The sequence below is a fragment of the Crocuta crocuta genome, unplaced genomic scaffold, assembly GCF_008692635.1.
Source record: "Crocuta crocuta isolate KB4526 unplaced genomic scaffold, BGI_CrCroc_1.0 scaffold131, whole genome shotgun sequence".
Taxonomy (NCBI): Eukaryota; Metazoa; Chordata; class Mammalia; order Carnivora; family Hyaenidae; genus Crocuta; species Crocuta crocuta.
In genome coordinates this window covers 5,204,450-5,227,337 of record NW_027528977.1, presented here as the reverse complement: position 1 = coordinate 5,227,337, position 22,888 = coordinate 5,204,450, and the positions used below count along the sequence as shown (strand labels likewise).

General features: G+C 36.7%; 1 protein-coding gene across 1 annotated transcript in view; it reads left to right on the top strand.

Moving 5' to 3' along the window:
• FBXL17 (F-box and leucine rich repeat protein 17) overlaps positions 1-22,888 on the top strand; it is a gene marked incomplete at its 5' end in the record, with an annotated part of 495,107 nt that overhangs the window by 10,708 nt on the left and 461,511 nt on the right. Inside the window, 2 exons of the mRNA XM_077757341.1 lie at positions 10,615-10,737; positions 15,228-15,485. Of these exons, the coding sequence (XP_077613467.1) occupies positions 10,615-10,737; positions 15,228-15,485 (381 nt within the window). The remainder of the gene's footprint in view (positions 1-10,614; positions 10,738-15,227; positions 15,486-22,888) is intronic.

Below are 22,888 nucleotides of genomic sequence, written 5' to 3'. Positions count from 1 at the left end.
GTATTTGGGCTTTGGAGATTTGGCAGGCAAAAATTGAGAAGCATTTATTCATAGGAAAAGAGCTAGAGGGTTTTTTTTTTTTAATGCTTTAAAAAATTTTTTTTAAATTTATTTCTCAGAGAGAGAGACAGCGTGAGCAGCAGAGGGTCAGAGAGAGAGGGAGATAGAGAATCTGAAAGAGGCTCCAGGCTCTGAGCTAGCTGTCAGCACAGAGCCCAACACGGGGCTCAAACCCATGAACTGTGAGATCATGACCTGAGCCGAAGTCGGACGCTTAGCCTAGCCAACTGAGCCTCCCAGGCAACCCTAGAGGTTTTCAGAGCAGTTAATATCTACAGCATTCTTGCATGAGGACCCCTACTGTGTGCCCACCTATCCCCAATTCCTGTGGCAAGAACTAAAGTTTGGGAAACCAGCAGCCCTCTTGGTTTGTGGCAACAAGTAAAAACATGTATTTGTCAACTTAGAGTGATGAACTTGATAGGAAACAGGGAAAATGCACATATTTGCAGATGTGAGGTTGTGGTGCTAATTGGGATGGTAGAAGGACCAGCCAGGTTTTTACCAGACAGACCTTGGAATTGAGAATACCATAAAGGGATAAGCTCTCCATATATCCCTGGTGAAGCTATGCACATGTGCTGGGGAGACCTGAAAGTGTCTAGCAGAAAGCAGGGGCCAAGGCAGACTGGAGAACTGGTCAAGCCTTGAATGTGCTCTTCCCATCCCACACACAGATTGAAGAGCAGGTTTGGAATGTGTGAGCATACCTTTGCCCAGATAGCTGGCTGAAAACTAAGCTCTTCAGATATAGGGTAACCTCCTTAGGAAGCCAGAGTGAAAAAAAAAATAGGTATGTATTAAAACCTGAGTAGAGATATTGACACTGCAGGGGACATAGATCCCACAGTTTAAGACCAGGGAAATTAAAATTAAAAAAAGATTCTGGGGGTGAATTAGAACATATGACTTGTTGGGATGCCGTTTGGTTAAGCGCCCAGCTTCGGTTCAGTTCATGATCTCACGGTTTGTGAGTTCGAGCCCTGCATCTGGCTCTGTGCTGACAGGTCAGAGCCTGGAGCCTGCTTCAGATTCTGTGTCTCCCTCTCTCTGCCCCTCCCCAGCTTGCGTACCGTCTCTCTGTCTCAAAAATAAACAAACATTTAAAAAAAAGGAACATATGACTTGATCTCCTGGTTGTGATTTCAAGTCCCTTTTTGGTTGTAGAGATTCCTTAAACATAAAATCTTTTAAAAATTTTTTGAGAAATTCCAGAGTTGGGTTTTGATAATAAGTTATCTAAAATGTCTGGTTTTTAGTAAAGAGCCAGGAGACATGTCAAGAGATAGAAAAATGTGACCTATACTGAGAGAAAAGAAAGTAGTTAACAGAAAATAACTGAGTGGACTCAAATATTAGACTTAAAAGATAAAAGCTTCAAACTGCTATTATAAACATGTTAAAAGAGTAGAAGGAAACATTTTTCAAATTATAGCAGAATATGAGGATACTGACCTGACAAATGGTGAATCTCAATACAAAGAAATGGAATCTATAAAATAGTATTTTATTATTTTGGTATTATAAATGGATATGTTTTCCTCATTTTTAAATTATTCATTGCTAATATGTGGATTATATTATTATAATCTGTGTTACAGAGTTATAGAGTTAATATATGCGTATTCTAAATTTTTCATGTGTTCTTCAGGATTTTTTTTTTTATATAAGATCATGATATGTGTGAATAGGGAACACCTTAATTCTTTCTTTCCTGGATGCCTTTCATTTCATTTTCTTGCTTAGTGGCCCAGGCCAGAATCTCTAGTGCAATGGAGATAGCAGATAGCCTTATCTTGTTTTTAATCTCAGGAGAAACCTTCCATCTTCGACCATTAAGTATAAAGTTAGCTGTGGGTTTTTAATAGATGTGCCATCTATCAAGTTAAGGAAGATTACCTTTAATTTTAGTTTTCTGGGTATTTTTTAAATCAAGAAAGGGTATTTAATTTTGTCAAGTGCTTTTGTGTATCTGTTGTTTATTGAGATGGTCATTAAAAAAAAACCTTGATAACATCTAAAAACGTGAGAGGAAAATTACACTGTATGTAAATGGAACAATATTTTCAGAGGATTCGTAGCTTCAAAAACCATGGATTTTAGAGGATATTGGACCAACATCTTTTTTTTTTTAAATATATTTTTATTTATTTCTAGGAGAGAGAGAGACAGGGTGAGCAGGGGAAGGTCAGAGAGAGAAGGAGACACAGACTCTGAAATAGGCTCTAGGCTCTGAGCTGGCAGTCAGCACAGAGCCCGACGTGGGGCTCGAACCCACGAACCGCGAGATCATGACCTAAGCGAAAGTCGGACGCTTAACCGACTAAGCCACCCAGGCGCCCCTGGACCAACATCTTTACAGTGATGAGTGAAGAAAAAAAAAAAAACCACACACACAAAAAGCCCCCAAGCCATCAGCCCAGAATTCTATATACAATCAAGGGTTATCTCAGGAAAAAAGAAACAATGATATTATGTCATGAACAAAACCTGAGAAAATGTTCATTAACTCATTTGAGCTGCAAGAAATGCTAAAAGATGTATTTTAGGGGTCCCTGGGTGGCTCAGTCAGTTTAGTGTCTGACCTTGGCTCAGGTCATGATCTTACAGTTTGTGGGTTTGAGCCCCGCATCAGGCTGTGTGCTGACAGCTCAGAGCCTGGAGCCTGCTTCAGATTGTGTGTCTCTCTTCCTTTCTCTCTGTCCCTCTCCTGCTTCTGCTCTGTCTCTCAAAAATAAACATTAAATTTTTTTTTAAAGAGTTGTATTTTAGTTTGAAAAGCAATGAAACAGATAGAAATTTGTACATTCAAAAAGGAATGCAAACCATCAAAAATGCTATTGCATCTACTTTCTTGATCTTCTGGGGAAGGAGGGGAGAATTCATAGGTAATAAAAATAAAAATTTGATACAGAACCCCCACCCTTCATTTAGCAATATGGTGCATTAAATGGATTTATTTTCTTACATTTTGGATCACTTTTGCATTCCTGTGATAATTCCTACTAGGCTGTGGTGTATAATACTTTTAATATGTACTGGTTTCAGTTTGCTAATATTTTGTCGAAGATTTTTGCACCTGTTTTCATAAAGGACATTGGTCTGTAGTTTTCTTGTGATGTCTTTCTTTGGCTTCAGTATCTAACCACATAGAATGAATTAGGAAATATTTATTTCCTCATCCTTCAATTTGGAAGAATTTAAGGATTAGTATTAGTTTTTCTTCAACTATATCACTAATTATGCCCCCTGTTCCTTGGCTTTTCTATGTTGGAAGTTTTTTTTTTATGTTGGAAGTTTTTTGATTACTGATTTAAACTTTTTAGTTTGTAATCAGATTTTCTCTTTCTTCTTGAGTCAGTTTTTTTTTTTTTTTTGAGTCTGTAATTCTTCTAGGAATTTGTCCATTTTATCTAGGTTGTTTAGTTATCATAGTATTCTCTAATTCTGTTTCTGTAAGGTTGGCAATGGTATCTCTGTTTTTTTAAAAATGTTTATCTTTGAGAGAGTGAGAGAGAGCATGCTTGTACTCGCAGGGAAGGAGCGAAGAGACAGGGACAGAGGATCTGAAGCGGGCTCTGCACGGACAGCAGACAAGTCATTGCGGGGCTCGAACTCATGAACCGCGAGATCATGACCTGATCCGAAGCCTGACGCTTAACTGAGCCACTCAGGCACCCTGATACCTCTATTTTCATTCATATTTTAGTAATTTGAGTGTTTACTCTTTTTAATCTGTTAAAGGTTTGTTTAATTTAGTTGATCTTTCCAAAGAATGAACTTATGTTTTCTTTGTTTCTCTGTATTACTAGTCTATTTTTCATTTACAATTGCTCTGATTTTTATTTTCTTCCTTCTACTTGGCATGTATTTAGTTTCCTTTTCCTTTTGTAGTTCTGAAGGTGGAAGGTTAGGTTATTGGTTTAAGATCTTTATTCTTTTTAATATAGTGATTTACAGCTATATTCCATAAATTGTGGAACACTGGGGACACCTGGCTAACTCAGTCAGTAGAGCCTGAGAGTCTTGATATTGAGGTTGTAAGTTCCAGCCCTGTATTGGGTAGAGAGATTGCTTAAAAATAAAATCCTTTAAAAAAATTTTTTTAGTGTTTTTTCTTTCTTTTTTAAAAAAATTTTAAAATGTTTTATTTACTTCTGAAAGAGAGAGAGAGACAGACAGTGTGAGCAGGGGAGTGCTGGAGAGAGAGGGAGGTACAGAATCTGAAACAGGCTTTAGGGTCTGAGCTAGGTGTCAGCACAGAGCCCAACACGAGGCTCGAACCCATGAACTGTGAGATCATGACCTGAGCCAAAGTTGGATGCTTAACCAACTGAGCCACCCATGTGCCCCTAAAAATAAAACCTTAAGGGGTGCCTGGGTAGCTCATTAGGTTAAGTGTCCTACTCTTGATTCCAGCTGAGGTTGTGATCTTGTGGTTCATGAGATCGAGCCCCATGTCAAGCACGGAGCCTGCTTGGGATTCTCTTTCTCCCTCTCTCTCTCTCTGCCTACCCCCTATGCTTGTGAGCGCTCTCTCTCAAAATAAATAAATATTTAAAAATCTAAAAAAATGAATATTGGGATGTTGTGTTTTTGTTTCATTTATCTTAAAATACTTTTTATTTTTCTTTGTGATTTCTTCTTTCAAATTGATGGTTTTCAGATGTGTTGTTTTAATTTCCACATATTTCCATATTTTGTTTTGTTACTGATTTCTAATATCTTTCCATTGTGGTCAGAAAAGATATTTTGTATGATTTCAGTCTTTTAAAATTTAATGAGACTTGATTTGTGGCTAACATATGGTTTATCCATGTGCACTTGAAGAATGTGTATTCTGCTGTTGTTGAGTGGAGTGTTGTATAAACATCTGTTAGGCCTAGTTGGTTTAAGGGTTCAGATCTTCAGTTTCCTCATTTATCTTCTGTCTTATTGTTTTATCTGTTATTAAAATTGGGTGTTGAAGCCTCTCTTATAGAACTGTTTGTTTTTTCCCTTCAACTCTGTCTGGTTTTGATTCATCTATTTTGGATTTTTGTTGTTACATATACGTATATAGTTGTTAAATCTTTTTAGTAGATTAACTTTTTATTCTGTAAAGTTTTTTTTCTCTTACAACAGTTTTTGTCTTAAAGTCTATTTTGTCTCTTAGTGGGGACACTACAGTTCTCTTTTGGTTACTATTTGAATAGAATACGTTTTTCCATCCTTTTAATCTGTTTATGTCCTGGGATCTAATGTGAATCTCTTACAAACATTATGTAATTTGATCATCTTTATTATTATTATTTAATGTTTGTTCATTTTTGAGATAGAGACACAGGGAAACAGGGGAGGGGCAGAGAGAAGGAAACACAGAATCTGAAGCAGGCTCCAGGCTCGGAGCTGTCAGCATAGCACATGATGTGGGGCTCAGACCCATGAATGGTGAGATCTTGACTTGAGCTGAAGTTGGAAGCTCAGCCAACTTAGCCACCCGGGCACCCCTTGATCATTTTTTTGTTCCATTCTTTCATTCTGTTTCTGAATTGGAGAGTTTAATGTTTTTATATTTGATGGAATTACCAATAAGGAAGACTTCTGCCACTTTATGTTTTCTCTGTCTTATGCTTATTGTTCATTAATTCCTTCATTGCTCTCTTTTTATTAGATATTTTAAGTGTACTATTTTGATTCCATTCTCATTTCTTCTATGTATGTATATTTTGTTAGCTCCTGAATATTTGCTCTAGTGGATATAAGCATCATACTTTATAACAATCTAGTCTGAATTAATACTGTTTAGTTGGCTTTGAACCTGTTGATGGTAGTACATTATGTGAGAAATGCCTACAGTGCTCACTCAGTTACATATTACTCATGGCATGCTCCACAGACTTTTCACCAGCTAGGGCCCCTATTTATTGCTGGGCCAGGTCTTTTCTTCTTGTAATGATATAAATAGCCTACCAAGGGCCATCTAGCCAGGTTGAGGGTAGAGTGAAAGAGAAAGCAGACTTGGGGCTCTGCCTTTATTAGGGTCAATTTGTGGAGTATCTAGGGTTTTGCTGGTTTACTCTATTGGCTAATTTAAAGCAGAAAGGCAGGAATCAGGGCCTGAGAAGGGAGAAAACAGGGTCACTCATGCAGTCAGTTATCTAGGTTACCTGGGGTTTTCTGAAAGAGAGAGATTCATGGGTGGTGGCAGCCTTGTTTCTTATGTGGTGGTTTTTCTAGTAGCTGTGTCATAAAGCTGGCAATATGTTTATTCAAGATAAGTGTTTTTTTAACATGGATGTCATGGCAATCAAAAGCTTAATGTTAGATATACTACAATCAAAAAATCTTATTGTCACCAAACTATGGAAAGAGCACAAATGTCCATTGATTGATGAATGGATAAAGAAGATGTGGTGTACACACACACACAGACACACACACACACACACAGGAATATTATTCAGCCATCAGAAAGAATGAAATCTTGCCATTTGCAATGATGTGTGTTTAGCTGGAGTGTATTCTAAGTGAAATAGGTCAGCGAGAGAAAGACAAATACCATATGATTTCACTCATATGTGGAATATAAGAAACAAAACAGATGAACATATGAGAAGGGGGAGAAGACAGAAAGAGAATCTATAAGAAACTCTTAACTATAGAGAACAAACAGGGTTGATGGAGCTTGGTGGAGGATGGGCTAAATGGGTTATGAGCATTAAGGAGGGCTCTTGTGTTGAGCACTAAGTGTTATATGTAAGTGATAAATCATTAAATTCTACTCCTGAGACCATATTACACTGTATGTTAACCGACTAGAATTTAAATAAAAATTTGAAAAAAAACCTTATTATTAGACACTTAAACTACAAACACTAATATAGTATCAATGGTATATAAAAACTTTGTTTCTATATTTATGTACTTATTGTCATAAGTTACACTTTTATGTGTTTTGTGCCCAGCAACATAGATTTATAATTATTATTTTATGTAGTTTTTTAATTTTAATCTTTTATTTTTGAGAGTGAGCGTGAGTGAGTAAGGGGCAGATTGAGAGACAGAGAGAGAGAGAGAGAGAATCAATCCCCATGAGGGGCAGAGGAGAGAGAGACAGAATCCAACAAGGGGCAGGGAGAGAGGAGAGAGAGAGTATCCTGAAGTGGGGCTCAAGCTCATTCAACGTGGGGCTTGAAGTCATGAACCAGGAGACCATGACCTGAGCTGAAGTGGGATGCTGAACCGACTGAGCCACCCAGGCGCCCTTGTAGTTGTCTTCTCAATCATGTACAAAATAGAAGGGGTACAAGCCCCAAATACATTTATTCTAATGTTTATATTTACCTACATAAACACCTATCTTTACTGGTGTTTTTTATTTCTGCATGTGGTTTCAAGCTACTGGCTCATGCTCTTTCATTTCAGCCTGAAGAACCCCCTCTAGCATTTCTTACAGTCAGGTCTGCTAGTGACATACTACCTAAGTTTTTGTTTATCTGGAAATTTTTTAATTTCTCCATTATTTTTGAAAAGTAGTTTTTCCAGATATATAGAGTTCTTGCTTAATGCTTTTTCTTTTGGCACTTTAAATATGTTGTCCCATTGCCTTCTGGCAAAAAAGTTAGTGAGGATTCCTTGCACACTCTTTGGTCCAAAGAATTCCCTTTGCTGGTTCTGCTGGCCAGAAAAATGGTTTTACTTTCAGGGTTTGAGGTGTCTCCACAGCTGCCACATTGCAGCTCTGTAACCAAGGGTGTATTTGGGACATGGCCAACAAAGAAAAGAAAAGGGAAAGGATAAAAAACCCAAAATGAAGATTCGCACTTTCTTTGTTTCATATTCTGTCAAGAAAGATGGTTTTCTCTCTGAATTTTAGTTGTGTCTTATGTACACTTCTGCACAGGGGCTATCCTGTTCTATAATGGGGGAAGAAATGGAAAAAACCTCAGGAAACTCATTCCTATTATTGGCCATTCTTTAAGTTTGGCTCACTTCCCGAATCCATTTGTTATTAACTATTATTTATTTATTTAATGTTGAGAGAGCATGGGGGAGGGGCAGAGAGAGAGAGAATTCCAAACAGGCTCTGTGATACCAGTACAGGGCTGGACTCAGGACTCAACGTCCCTAACTGTGATGTCATGACACAGCTGAAATAAAAAGTCAGATGCTTAACCATTTGAGCCATCCAGGCACCCAGTCTTTTATTTATTTTTAATGTTTAAAACCTTTTTACAAAGATTTTAAGTAATCTCTATGCCCTGATGTGGGACTCAAACTCACAACCCCAAGATCAAGAGTCTTGAGCTCTACTGACTGAGCCAGCCAGGTGCCCCTATTTACTAACCTTTTAGAGTCCTCAGTTAATTGCTTTTGGTATTTTGTCCAGAGGTTCTAGTTGTCATGAGTGGGAATGAGACGCTGAAATGGGCTTAACGTCATCTTTGCTGGTGATTATTACACACAGTTTTTATTTCTCACTAGACCCTTGGAAGAAGAATGGTAGTTGTGAAGGAAATGCAGTTATTTTCCCATGGCTTAGATTTAAACATAGTAGAGATTCTAGCTGCGATGTCTACAACTTTTGGCTGCACAGAAGCTTACCATTTTAGGTCATAGTTATGATTGGAATCATTTATATACTATTTACTCTGTTCTAGACGCTGTTTCCAAAACTTTATCTAAACTCCTTTGGTCCTCACAATAACTCTTTAAGGTCAATACTATATCATCTCCATTTTATTTTATTTGTGTTATTATTTTAATGTTTATTTATTTTTGAGAGACAGAGCAGGGGTGGGGGACAGAGGATCTGAAGTGGCCTCCATGCTGACAGCAGAGAGCCCAGTGCGGGGCTCCCAAGTCACAAATGGTGAGATCATGACCTGAGATGAAGTCAGACACCCAACCAACTGAGCCACCTAGGCATCCCTATTACCCCATTTTAAAGATAAAGTGAGGTACAGAGAGGGTGAGTAATTTTCCCAAGGCTACATAGGTAGTTAATGGTGGAGCCATGATTTTAACCAAGCACGAGACAATTCAGTGTTGGAGCACATGGAAATTTTCATAGAAAATTTTCATATACATTTCATACATTTTATGGAAATTTTCATATGCAAACGAAGTAAAAAATTTATAATGTACCTGCCCTCCACCATGTATCTTCAACCAGTTTTAATAGTTTTCAGTGTTCTGCCTTTGTTTTATTTTTCACCAACGTTTTTTGTTTTTGATAAAGCATCTGGAAGCAAATTCTAGATAACATTTTATTTACAAACTCTAAAGTATATATCTAAAATGCATAATAGCTTTATAAAACATAACCACAGTATGACTCTTAACTACAATATAATCAAAGCTTAAAAAGTGAAGAATAATTTTCTGATTTCTAATATCTATTTTGTGTTCAGTTTTATCTGATTGTTTCAGAAGAATCTTCTTGTAGTTGGTTCAGTTCAGGATCCCAATGTGGTCCACACACTGTATTTGTTGCTACATAACCTTAATTGTAAAAATTTTAATACTAGCAAACACACTCCCATTTTCTCTCTTTAGTATGACCTTGCTCTTGCTCTCCCACACTTTTTACCTAGAAGGTAATATTAGCATACCTTCTTCCTCTCATGCCCTTTGGGGGCTCTCCCTAACAATGACTTTTCTAACCCTTCTCCTAGCCATCTTTTTGTGATTTTAACTTTGTAAAACTCTTAAAAATAAGCCTTTTATTTTGGAATAATCTTACAAAAGTTGCAAAAATAGTAGAGTTCCCATATATTCCTCAACTATTTTCAGTTTTCCCTACTTTGATAATCGTACATGACCACGGTACATTTACCAAAACTGTGAAATCAGCATTGGTGTAGTTTTTCTGTTGATGTTCTTTTTCCAACTCAGAATTGCAGTGGTTGTCATTTCTCTTTATTCTCTGGTCTGTGATAGTTTCTCAGCCTTTACTTTTTTTTCTGACCTTAAATTTTTGAGGAGTTCTTAACAGGTATTTTATAGGAGGTCCCATAGTTGGTATATATGATATTTTCTTCAGGACTTGATTGGGGTCATGAATTTCTGGAAACATATCATAGAGGTAAATTGTCTTTCTTATGATTTGTTTTCTTTATTTTTGTAAAAAATTACATAAAAGTTCACCTGGTTCCAAGGTCAAAACTGTAAAACTAGGTACCTTTAAAGTAATCTCACTTTCATCCTTTTTTCCTTCCTACTTTTCTCTCCTTTCCTCTAATGGTAAGCATTTATATTAGTTTTTGGCTTCTCCTTCCCATCTTTTTTTTTTTTTTTTTTTTTAGTACTGACAAAAAAACACACATTTTTTCTCTCTGGTATCTCCCTGCTCTTGCACCCACACTTTTTACATAGAAGGTAATATTAGCACACATTCTTAACCCTCATACCTTCTTTATGGGTTCTCTCTAACAATGCCTTTCCTAAATGGCTACTTGTATTCAAGATGGTTTTCAGTTTTAAAAGTTAATTTTTTCTAACTAATAAAAACCTATTCCTGTAATTTTAAAGTATTTAACGCATATTATATGGTTCCTTTTTTATTTACAGATATTTTCCAATTTATCCCTGGATGAGCGTTGCCTTTCTGCCTCATTGGTTTGCAAGTACTGGCGTGACCTTTGTTTAGATTTCCAGTTTTGGAAGCAGCTGGATCTTAGTAGTCGTCAGCAGGTATGGAATTTAATTCTAAGAAACACTTTGGCCTACTCAAAAAGTATCTTTATTCCTCTTCAGAAATCATTTCTTCATGTTGGAGTTTTCCAAGATAGTTGAAATGATTGCAATTTATAATTCCATGCTATAGTAATTTTTTTGTGTGAATTCATGTTACCTCTAGGTTCTTGTGGTGAAGAAGATATTTAATGTGGATTGGTAATTTTGAGTTGCTTCTTAATCCTTTTTGTCTAAGTTCTCTTTGTCTTCTCCATTTTTTCATTACCTTTAAAGAAAGTTATTAAGCGTTTCCCCCCTTTTTGGAGAAACTATATCATGAATTTTAGTTTCATGGTAGAAAATGATGGCATATGTTTATATAGTACTGCTGATATGCCATGTACTGTTCCCTGGGCTTTACACATGCTAAAGCATTTGAACCTTCTAACAAATTTTTGAGTTGATACTATTATTATCCCTTATAATATATTATTATTATACTATTAATTATAGTATATTTACACTATTGTCATAGGTGAATAGTATAGATATTCTTTCTTAATTTTTTTATTAAAAAATTTCTTTAGTTTATTTTGAGTGAGAGAGTGAGTGAGTGAATGAGTGTGTGTGTGTGTGTGTGTGTGTGTGTGTGTGTGCATGCACGTGCATGTGTGGAGGAGGGGCAGAGAGAGAATCCCAGGCAGCCTCTGTACTGTCAGTGCAGAGCCCAATGTGGGGCTCAGTCCTTTGAAACATGAGATCATGACCTGAGCTGAAATAGAGTCAGATGCTTAACTGACCAAGCCACCCAGGCACCCCCATAGTTGGAGCATTCTTATACTATTGTTAGAGATGAATAAATAAAAGCAAAATTGGCTAAGGTATCTTGTTTTTATTTTCCATTTGTATATTTTCTAATCCTTGCTGTTGCTTGGCTGCCCAGTACACGTGTTCATATGGTGACATAAGTTAGGGAAAAAAAATAGAGTTAATAGTGCTTATTGCAAACAATATGTTGGACTTACTGTTTTCTTCTCTTGGACTTGGACTTGGTTATTAGAACTTGGCATTGGAAAGGCATAAAAATATCCAGTAAGAATAGGATTTTATTTGAGTACCGAACCTGCTCTCTTTCCATGATATTGTTAGGTAGTGGTGTGCTGGGACATGTTTAACACCTCCTTTCGGAAACAAACAAATAGGGAGCTGTGATTATACTATTTGCTAGTTCTTGTAGTGCAAATGCTCCCACCATGGCCTTTGTCAGGCTAACAGTGTGATATCACTGAGTGCAGTGATGTCACTGATTTGGAAAGAGGTACACATAGCAGGCTCTTGTGAGTTGATACAAGCCAACTGCATGCAGCACACCACTAGTACTTTATGAGGGGTGTGTGTGTGTGTGTGAGTGTGTGTGTGTGTAACTCATTCACTTTAAACAAAATAAACAAATTCTTGGACATTTGTGTGTAAGTCTCCTTCCCCCACCCCGACTCATTGGTTAGAGGTTGAAATAATTATAGTATTACTCATTGCCTGCCTGTGTCCTTGAAATTTGTGTCCAGGGAGAATGGTGAGTATTTAGTTAGCTGTGGCTGATACAATGGAAAGAAGTAATGTGAAATAATCCATTGGCTCTTAACTTTACTACTTTTGATATCTGAGCTATTTGTTATAAACTCAGACTAAGAATAGCTTCCCTGTTCTACTGGTAGTGAGGTCTGGAGATGAAAAAGGAAAACAAACAAAAAGAAAAGAGGTATGTCAGAGTTTTAACTTTGAAGGTAACTGTCTGTATTTAATGCTTTTTCCAAGGAGCATAAAGGTAGTTTCAACCTTGTCTCTTACTTTTAGTGCTTCTCAGCACTTCAGTTCTTTACTTCCATTCTGAATTTCATCATATGCATTTTCTTTCACCATTATTTGTACTCAAGGGACTTGAATAATATTAACTCTGTTTTCTTTTTTATTTTTACTTATTTTTTATTGTACTATACGTTTACAGGTGTACAACACAGTGATTTGACAACTCTATACATAATGCTATGCTTATCACTAGTGTAGGAACCATCTGTCACTGTACAAGGCTATTACCACACCACTGTACTCCCTATGCTGTACCTTTCATCTCTGTGACTTATTCATTCCATGATTGTGTATAGAATATGTAGAGGTTGGTTTTTTTAAAAATTATGTTTAAAATTCAGATGGCCATGTGAGTTTTTTACCACATGAATTTTAAGGTTACTTATACTTAGCTTCGAGGTTTTTTTTTTTTTAATAAATAAAAAAAACTTTGGGGGCACCTGGGTGGCTTAGTCAGTTAAGTGTCTGACTTTCACTTAGGTCATGATATCGCGGTTCGTGGGTTCGAGCCCTGCGTCGGGCTCTGTGCTGACTGCCAGCTCAGAGCCTGGAGCCTGTTTTAGTCTGTGACTCCCTCTCTCTCTGACCCTCCCCTGCTTATGCTGTCTTTCTCTGTCTCTCCTAGAAATAAAGAAAACATTAAAAAAAAAAAGAACAAAAAAACTTTGGTTTAATGCTTTTTAATTTCGTTTCTGAGAGAGGGAGATAGAGTGCGAGCAAGGGAGGGACTGAGCAAGAGGGAACACAAAATCTGAAGCAAGTTCCGGGTTCTGAGCTGTCAGCACAAAGCCCAGTGCAGGGCCTGAACCCTTGAACCCTGAGATTATGATCTTAGCCAAAGTTGGACGCTTAAGACACCCCTAGCTTTGAGGGTTTTTTTGATAAAAGGTATTTCATATGGACACTTGTATGTCATCTTTGATGTGTTCATAAACAAAATGATACATTTTCTAACCTATGGATTAAATAGGTATGAGGTAGTATTATTCTAAAAGGGCACCTGGGTTGTGTCTGACTTCAGCTCAGGTCATGATTCTCCCATCTCTGAGTTTGAGCCCTGTGTCAGGCTCTATGCTGATACTCAGAGCCTGGAGCCTTCTTCAGACTCTGTCTGTGTCCCTCCCCCACTCACGTTATGTCTCTCTCTGTCTCTCAAAAATGAATAAGTGTTAAAAAAATTTTCTTTTAAGTAGGGGCACCTGGTGTCTCTTAAGCATCTGGTTAAGCATCTGACCAGCTCAGGTCATGATCTTGCCATTCCCTAGTTTGAGTCCCACTTCAGGCCCTGTGCTGACAGCTCAGAGCCTGGAGCCTGTTTCAGATTCGGTGCCTCCCTCTCTCTCTGCTCCTCCCCCACGTTTACTCTGTATCTGTCTCCCTCTCTCAAAAATGAACAAACATTAAGAAAAATAATAAAATAAAGTTTTAAATAAAAAATGTAGTAGTAAAACATTTAAAATTGATATTTTGTGATAGGGGTCATTAATACCAGGTATAATAAGTTACAATTCATATAGCATGATGAGTGATATAAACTGTTAGCTGGGTTAAAAATGGAGAACAAAACATTTAGAATCTCAATATAATTTTGTGTGGAGTTCACTTTCGAAGTTTGACTTTGAAAGTTAAAGTAACTTTCCTGTTAAGGATATGTCTTTAGTCTTTTAATGAAAACTAACACATATAATCTTGCTTGGTGTTTTTCCATACCACTTTCGACACTAGATGTGTGGAGTTTTTCATTGTAACAAATTCTCTGATAATTGAGTATCTAGCAATTCAGTGCAATTCTGACACTAACTCCTGGGATTAATGCAGACCTCACTGGTTGTGGGATTTAGTTCTCTAAGACTGTCCCCACTTCATATGCTTTTCACAAGTCCCAAGAATCACCTGTAGTTCTCAGTGACCAGCTGTGAATTCAAGAGTTCCCTCTCCTCTTACCTCAGGTTTGATAATTTGCTAAAATGACTTACAGAACTCAGGAACATACTTTTACTGGTTTATTGTAAAGGATACAGCTCAGGACTGGGCAAATGGAAAAGATGCCTAGGACCAAGTACAGAGAGAGAAGATGTGGAGCTTCCGTAGAGTCTGTGGGTCTGTCACTCTCCTGGCTCTTTAAGGTGTTTGCCAAATTAGAAACTCTTTAAATTTCATTGTTCAAGTTTTTCTGACCTAGTTTCTAGCTCCTGTACCCTCCCAGGAAGTCAGGGACTGAGGCTGACAGTTACCACTTTCTAATCACAAGGCATTTGGTTTTTCTGGTGACTAGACCCCTTCAAGATCTGGTGATTCTGAAGGTATCATCTAGGGGCCCCAACTTAAGTTATTTCATTAGTATAAACTCAAGTGTGGTCAAAGGGGCTTGTTATGAATAACAAAAAACACTCCTATCAGTCAGGAAATTACAAGAGTAGTAGAGGCTCTGTTCCAGGACCTGGAAACAAAGACTAAGTATGCATTTTATATTATACAGTTCTTGTTATTTAATATTGAATAAGAAGATTTTCTTTTGATTGTGGTTTTCATGCTATAATCTAATTATTGTATTATTTATAAGAGGAAAATATAAAGAATAGAAAGTAAGTTTCTGCTTTTAGCAAAAGTTTAAAATTTATTCCTTTTTTTTTCCCTCCTAGGTCACTGATGAGTTATTGGAAAAAATTGCATCAAGAAGTCAGAATATAATTGAAATCAACATTTCTGATTGTCGCAGTATGTCTGATACTGGCGTATGTGTTCTAGCCTTTAAGTGTCCTGGACTTCTTAGGTATACAGCCTACAGGTGTAAACAGCTTTCTGACACTTCTATTATTGCGGTTGCCTCTCACTGTCCTTTACTTCAGAAAGTTCATGTAGGCAACCAGGACAAACTTACTGATGAAGGACTCAAACAGGTAAATATTAGCACATGGTTTTACTCTGATTAACTCAAAATGTTTGCCTGAAGCTACACTTTAAAACATTATTATATTTTAAAAAGAATACTCAGAGACTAAAATAAGCCATCTTGTTTTTTGTACCCATGAGTGTTTGGTTCAGTAAACTAGAGTGTCATGGTTATAATTGATAAATTAACTTTTTTGTGCTTTGTAGCGAGTGCCTAAACTTCTAGGACAAGCCATTTTATTTATTTTTTTTGTTAGTTTTATACCAAATTTTGCTTTAGGTACCAATGGTATGCACTTTGGGTTAGCATGAGGTTTTAAAAATAAACTTTTAATTCCCCTTTTACACTACTAGATGATATACTTATGTGCTTTAAACTACATATTTCATTAAAAAAATTTTTTTAATGTTGTATTTATTTCTGAGAGAGAGAGACAGCATGAGCAGGGGAGGGCCAGAGAGAGAGGGAGACACAGAATCTGAAGCAGGCTCCAGGCTCTGAGCTGGCTGTCAGCACAGAGTCCGACACAGGGCACTAACCCACGAACTGTGAGATCATGACCTGAGCCGAAGTCAGATGCTTAACCGACGGAACCACCCAGGTGCCCCTAAACCTACATATTTCAAAGCACAAATGAAAGTCCAAATTAAACAGTGTAAAATGAAGTAAAAGGTGCTCATTACTCATATTTGGAACAATAATTGGATTAAAGTACTATATGTGTTTTCTTTTTGATGCACTTCCTTTGGAAATGGCCTTTAAAATTTTTTGTCTCAGAGTAAATTATTCATTCAGTGATTATTGAATGGATTCTATGTGCCAGGCCCTGAATTTGTGAATATTGTGAATATTTAGTAATATTCCCACTTTTGTACTTTGTACTGAATGTATTTTAATATGTAACTCTTGAAGTAACGCTGTCAAATAGTTGGTATTAAACTCATTTTCTAAAGGGAGAAATTAAAGATTCAAGAGATTAATTCACTTGCCTAATGTTTAGCAAGTGGTGGAACTGGGATTAAAGTCTAGATTCTGCAAAAATCTCTTCCATCTTTTGACTTTTCCGCTCCAAAGACTAAAAGACCTCCTCCAAAAGACTTTGAATAAGGGGGCCTGCCCTGTGAGGGTGGAGGCCATGCATATTTTCCACTCTGCCTACAGTAGACAAACATTTTTGAAAGGAAGAGTTAATTAATACTTTCTTTCAAGAACCTTGTCAGGATTAGTGTTTAAATTTAGAACTGTAGTGTACTCCTGACACTTCTAGTAAAAGCAGAATATTGGCAAAGTCCTAGATTTAAATCTGATCTGAATTAAACTTAGAAGAAGATCCCTAAATTTAAACATTACCTATGAATTAATTGAAAGCTTTGTATTAGAAGGAATTTGTGGAGATTCCCTCCTAAACAGTATTCGGTGTGTCAGTCTAATTTATGTATTAAGAATGCTAAAATAAAAAAAAAGAATGCTAAAATGTATAAGGGAGACCGTTCTGTTTGCAAAGGCAAGTTGTGCAGTAACACTGTTACTTGTTTTAATATCTGTCCTGATCCAGTTTTGCTATAAATAGGATCACCCACTAGTGATAAGAATATCATAAATGTATTAGAACAAATTAATCTTTAATGGGAAATTATAAATTTTGTTGACATGGTATGATTTTTTGAGAGAAGTCTCTTGGCAAATTATACTTCATGAGACATTTTTAGAGGTTTTTATATTTATTAAACTGACTAAATCTGTTGTATTTTTAAATATGATATAATATGAATAGGTACCAGTTGAACAGACTGTTAAGGGTGTTTGTAGTAAGAGGGGCACCTGGTTGGCTTAGTCGGTTAAGCGTCCGACTTTCGCTTAGGTCATGATCCCGCGGTTTGTGGGTTTGAGCCCCGCATCGGGCTCTGTGCTGACTGCCAGCTCGGAGCCTGGAGCCTGTTTCAGTCTGTGACTCCCTCTTTCTCTGACCCTCCCCTGCTCATGCTGTCTCTCTCTCTCGCTCCTAGAAATAAAAAAACAAAACAAAACAAAACAAAACAAACAAACATTAAAAAAAGGGTGTTTGTAGTAAGAATAAGATCATAACTTTGATTGAAACAGAGGGAAAATGAAAAGTGCTTTAAGGAGCAAGACTTAATATGTCAATCAAGTACTGTGATTCTGTCTAATCTTTATTACTTTGAGATTAATTATGTCAGATATTCCCTAGAACATAAGGTATTTTGGAAATTATAAATTTATGATACATCAGATGTTTGCTTCATATTTTCATGAATTTTTTTATATGTATATATTTTTAATTTTTAGAGAGAGAGAAAGTGGGAGTGGGGGAGAGGGACAGAAGGAGAGAGAGAATATTAAGCAGGCTCCATGCTCAGCGTAGAGGCTGGCACAGGGGCTCGATCTCACAACCATGAGACCATAACCTGAGCAGAAATCAAGAGTTGGACACTTAACCAACTGAGCCATCCAGGTGCCCCAAGGGCAAATATTTTAAATCAGTTATTGGAAACATGCTCAAAGAACTAATGGAAAGCATGGACAAACAACTAAAAGTTTTTGAAACTAAAATTCTAGAAAATGGTGTATGAAAAAATTGAGATATTAATAGTTATAAAAAGGAGCTAAATTGTAATTCTGGAGCTAAAAAGTGCAATAAGTGATATTAAAAAATTTCCTAGAGGGTTGCAACATCAGATAGGGTAGACAGGAAACAATGAGTGAACCTGGAGATAGGACAAAGAGAAGAGAAAGAAAAAAGAATGAGGAAAAATGAATAGAACCTGAAGGACCTGTGGGATATCATCAAGAACAACATTTGCAGTATGGTTGTCCCAGAAGGAGAAGGGAGAGAAAAAGAATATTTGGAGAAATAATGACTAAAACGTACCAAATTTGATGTGAAAGACATGAATCTGTATATCCAAGAAACTCCATGAACTCCAAGCAGGTTGATTTCAAAGAAGCCTATAATGAGACACACAATATGATTGTCAAAAGCCAAGGACAAATGGAGAATCTTGAAAGCAGCAACAAGAATAATATCTCTTAGCATACAAGGAATCCTTAATAAGATTAACAATTGATGTCTCAAGCAAAACCATGGAAACCAGAAAGCAGTGAGCTGATGTAAGTCCTGAGAGAGAAAGCATCAAATAATTTTATATCTGGCAAAACTGTCCTTTAAGTATGAAGTCAACATTAAGATATTCTCAGATAAACAAAGATTGAGGGAAGGGACACCTGGCTGGCTCAGTTACTGGGTGTGTGACTCTTAATCTTGGGGCTGTAGACTTGGGCCCTGCATTGGGTATAGGTAATACTTAAAAAATGTTTAAAAAAATGAGGGAATTCATTGTTAGTAAATCTGCTTTACACGAAATGCTAAAAAGAACATGATAGCTATATCGGTAACTATACAAGATAGTTTTACTTCACTTTTGGTTTGTAACTCTTCACTTTTTCCTATGTGATTGAAAACAAATGTATACAATGAAAATTACAAATCAGTGCTAATGGGCACATAATATGTAAGAGTGTAATCTGTGATAATGTAAGTAGAAGGAGTAGAGACATACAGGGACGTCGTGTATATTGTGGAAACTATGTTGGTATTATTTAAATTATGCTATTATAAGTTTATGATGTTAATTGTAGTCTCCATGGTAACCATTAAGAAAATAACTGATATATGTACAGGAAATTAATGGAAAGAGAATCAAATGGTATACTGCATAAAATCTATTAAATACAAAAATGTGATAATGGAGGAATTGAGGAACAAAACAGCATTTAAGACCTATAGTAATCAAATAGTTCCTAAATGGCAGAAATAAATCCTTCCTTATCAGTAGTTACTTTGTTTTTAAAAAAATTTTTTTAAAGTTCATATATGTTGAGAGAGAGAGAGCATAGGAGGGGCAGAGAGCAGTGGAGAGAGAGAGAATCCCAAGCCGGCTCCCCACTGCCAGCTCAGAGCCTGATGTGGGGCTTGAATGCACCAACTGTGAGATCATGACCTGAACCAAAACCAAGAGTCAGACACTTGACCCACTGAGCCACCCAGGTGCTCCTATCAGTAATTACTTTAAGTTAAATAGATTAATTGGGGCACCTACCTTGGAGGCTCAGTCAGTAGGGTATGTGTTTTTTTTTTTAATGTTAAGTAATCTCTACACCAAATGTAGGGATTGAATTCATAACCTCAAGATCAAGAGTCACATGTTCTTTGGACCGAGCCAACCAGGTGCCCTAAGCATGCAACTCTCTCTTTTTTTTTAATATTCGTTTTTCTTTTAAGTTTATTTATTCTGAGAGAGATAGAGACAGTGCAAGTGGGAGAGGGACAGAGAGAGAGAAAGGGAGAGAGATTGAGAATCCCAAGGAGGCTCCACACCACCAGCTCAGAGCCTGATGTGAGGCTTGAACTCACAACACATGAGATCACGACCTGAACTGTGAAACCAAGAGTCAGATGCTTAACTGACTAAGCCACCCAGGTGACCCAAATAAATGTTCATTTATTTTTGAGAAAGAGAGAGCACGTGAGCGCACAAGTGAGCAGGGGAGGAGCAGAGAGAGGGACAGAGGATCTGAAGCAGGCTCTGCCCTGAAAGCAGCAAGCCTGATGTAGGGCTTGAACTCATGAATTGTGAGATCATGACCTGAGCTGAAGTCAGCCGCTTAACCGACTGAACCATCCAGGTGCCCTAAGCATGCAACTCTTGATTTCATGGTCATGGTTCAAGCCCCACACTGGGCATGGAATCTACTTAAAAAATGTTAAATGATTATATTGTAAAAGGCAAAGAATGGCAGAATAGATAAGAAAATAATCAACTGTACCTATCATGTCTATATAAGAATCTCATTTTTGATATAGACAGAATGAAGTTGAAAGTAAGGGTTGGAAAAAGATACTCCATTGATTCCCACCAACAGTGTAAGAGGGTTCACCTTTCCCTGCATCTTTGCTAATATTTGTTATTTCCTGTGTTGTTAATTTGAGCCATTCTGACAGGTGTGAGGTAGTATCTTACTGTGGTTTTAATTTGTATTTTCCTGATGATGAGTGATATTGAGCACTTTTTCATGTGTCTGTTAGCCATTTGTATGTCTTCTCTGGAAAATTGGCGGGGGGGGGGCAGTCCTGAAAAAATTAAAACTAGAACTACCCTTTGACCCAAAATTGCACTACTAGGTGTTTATCCAAAGGATACAAAAATACTGAATCAGTATTTAGCCAGAAACATATGATTTTCATATGATAGTATGAAACATGTGATTATGTACTATGACCAAGTATGATTTATTCCTTGAATGCAAGCATGGCTTAGCATTAGAAAATCAATGTAATATACCACATAACTGGAATGGAGGAGGAAGAACTCACATAATCATCTTACTTGGTATAGAAAATGCATTTGGTGATTCCAGTACCTTTCCATGTTAAAATCACACAGTAAACTAGGAAGAGATGGATACTTCCTTAACATAATAAAGGCCATATATATCAAAACTATAGTTAATATCATACTCAATGGTGAATGACTGAAAAATTTTCCTTAAGTTCAGGAATGAAACCACAATGCCCACTTTTGTTGTTTCTCTTCAACATTGTACTGGAAATTCCAGCCGGAGTAATTAGGCAAGAAAAAGAAATAAAATCCTTCAAAATTGGAAAAGAAGAAGTAAAAGTATCTCAGTTTGTGGATGACATGGTTCTGTACAGGCATGCCTTAGATATATTGTAGGTCCAGGTCCAGACTACCACAGTAAAGCGAATCACAATAAAGCAAGTCAAGTGAATTTGATTTGCCAGTGGATGTAAAAGTTATGCTTCTGCTGAATTGTAGTTTATTAACTGTGCAATAGCATTATGTCTAAAACAATAATGAACATTTCTTAAAATACGTTACTGAAAAGTGCTAACCATCTATGCTTTTAGAGAGTCATAATCTTCTTGCTAGTGCAGGGTCTTGCCTTGATGTCGTTGCCTGGTGACCAATCAGACTGGTGGCTGCTTAAAGTTGGGGTGGCTGTGGCAATTCTCTGAAGAAATCACTTTCTTTGCCTTTCCATAAGAAGCAACTCTTCACCCATTAATGTTTTATCATGAGATTGCAGCAATTCAGTCACATCTTCAGGCTCCCCTTCTGATTCTAGTTCTCTTGCTATTTCTACCACATCTGCAGTTACTTCCTCCACTTAAGTCTTGAACCCCTCAGAGTCATCCATGAGGGTTGGAATCAACTTCTTCCAAACTCCTGTTAATGCAAATATTTTGACCTTTTCTCACAAATTGAATGCTCTTAATAGTGTCTAGAATAGTGAATCCTTTCTGAAAGATTTTCTTTTTCTTTTTAATTAAACATAAGCTTTATGCCTCACGTAGAGCTGAACTCACAATTCTGAGACCAAGACTCACAAGGAAAGTGGAAGAGATGGAAAACAGCTAGTTGGTGGAGTAGTCAGAATGCATGAAACTTTTATCAGTTAAGTCTGTCATCTTATATGGGTATGGTTACATTGGAGCTCAATGATCACAGAGCACCATACCAAATATAATAATAATGAAAATGTTTGCAACATTGTGAAATTTATGCAAATGTGACACAGAGACATAAAATGAACAAATGCTGTTGAAAAAATTGTGCTCATAGACTTGCTCATTGCAGAGTTGTGAATTTGTTTAAAAAAATTGTGAAGTACAATAAGATGAAATACAATAAAATGAGATATGACTGTATATAGTAAACCCTAAAAATTTCTTCCCAAAGTTGTTTGAGGTAATAAATGAATTAAGCAAAGTAGGATTTTGTAGGATATAAAGTCACTGTGTAAAAATTAGTTGCATTTCTACAAACAAGTGGTAAAAAATCCAAGAAAGAAATTAAGAAAATAATTCCTTTTACCATAACTTTACAAATAAAATATTTAGGTAAATTTCTCCAGGTACATGCAAAACTTACACACTGAAAACTACAAAACAGGTTAGATAGAAACTGAAAAAGACCTAATAAATGGAAAGACATCCTGAACTTTGGAATTGAAAGAGTTAATATTTTTAAGAGGATATTACCCGAAGTGATCTACGGATTCAGTGCAATCCCTATTAAAATTCCACAGGTGGTTTTGCAGAAATGAAAAAAAAAAACAAAACACCTCATCCTGAAATTCATAAGGAATTTTAAGGGACCCAGAATAGCCACAACATTTTTGAATAAGAAGACCAAAGTTGGAGGAGTCATACTTCTTAATTTTAAAACTTCTTATGAAGATATAGTTATCAAAACAGTCTGATACTAGTGTAAGAACAGACATAGAGACAAATGTAATAGAATTGTGAGTTCACTAAACCCTCACGTCTTTGGTCAGTTGATTTTTTACCATAGTTCCAAGACCATCCAG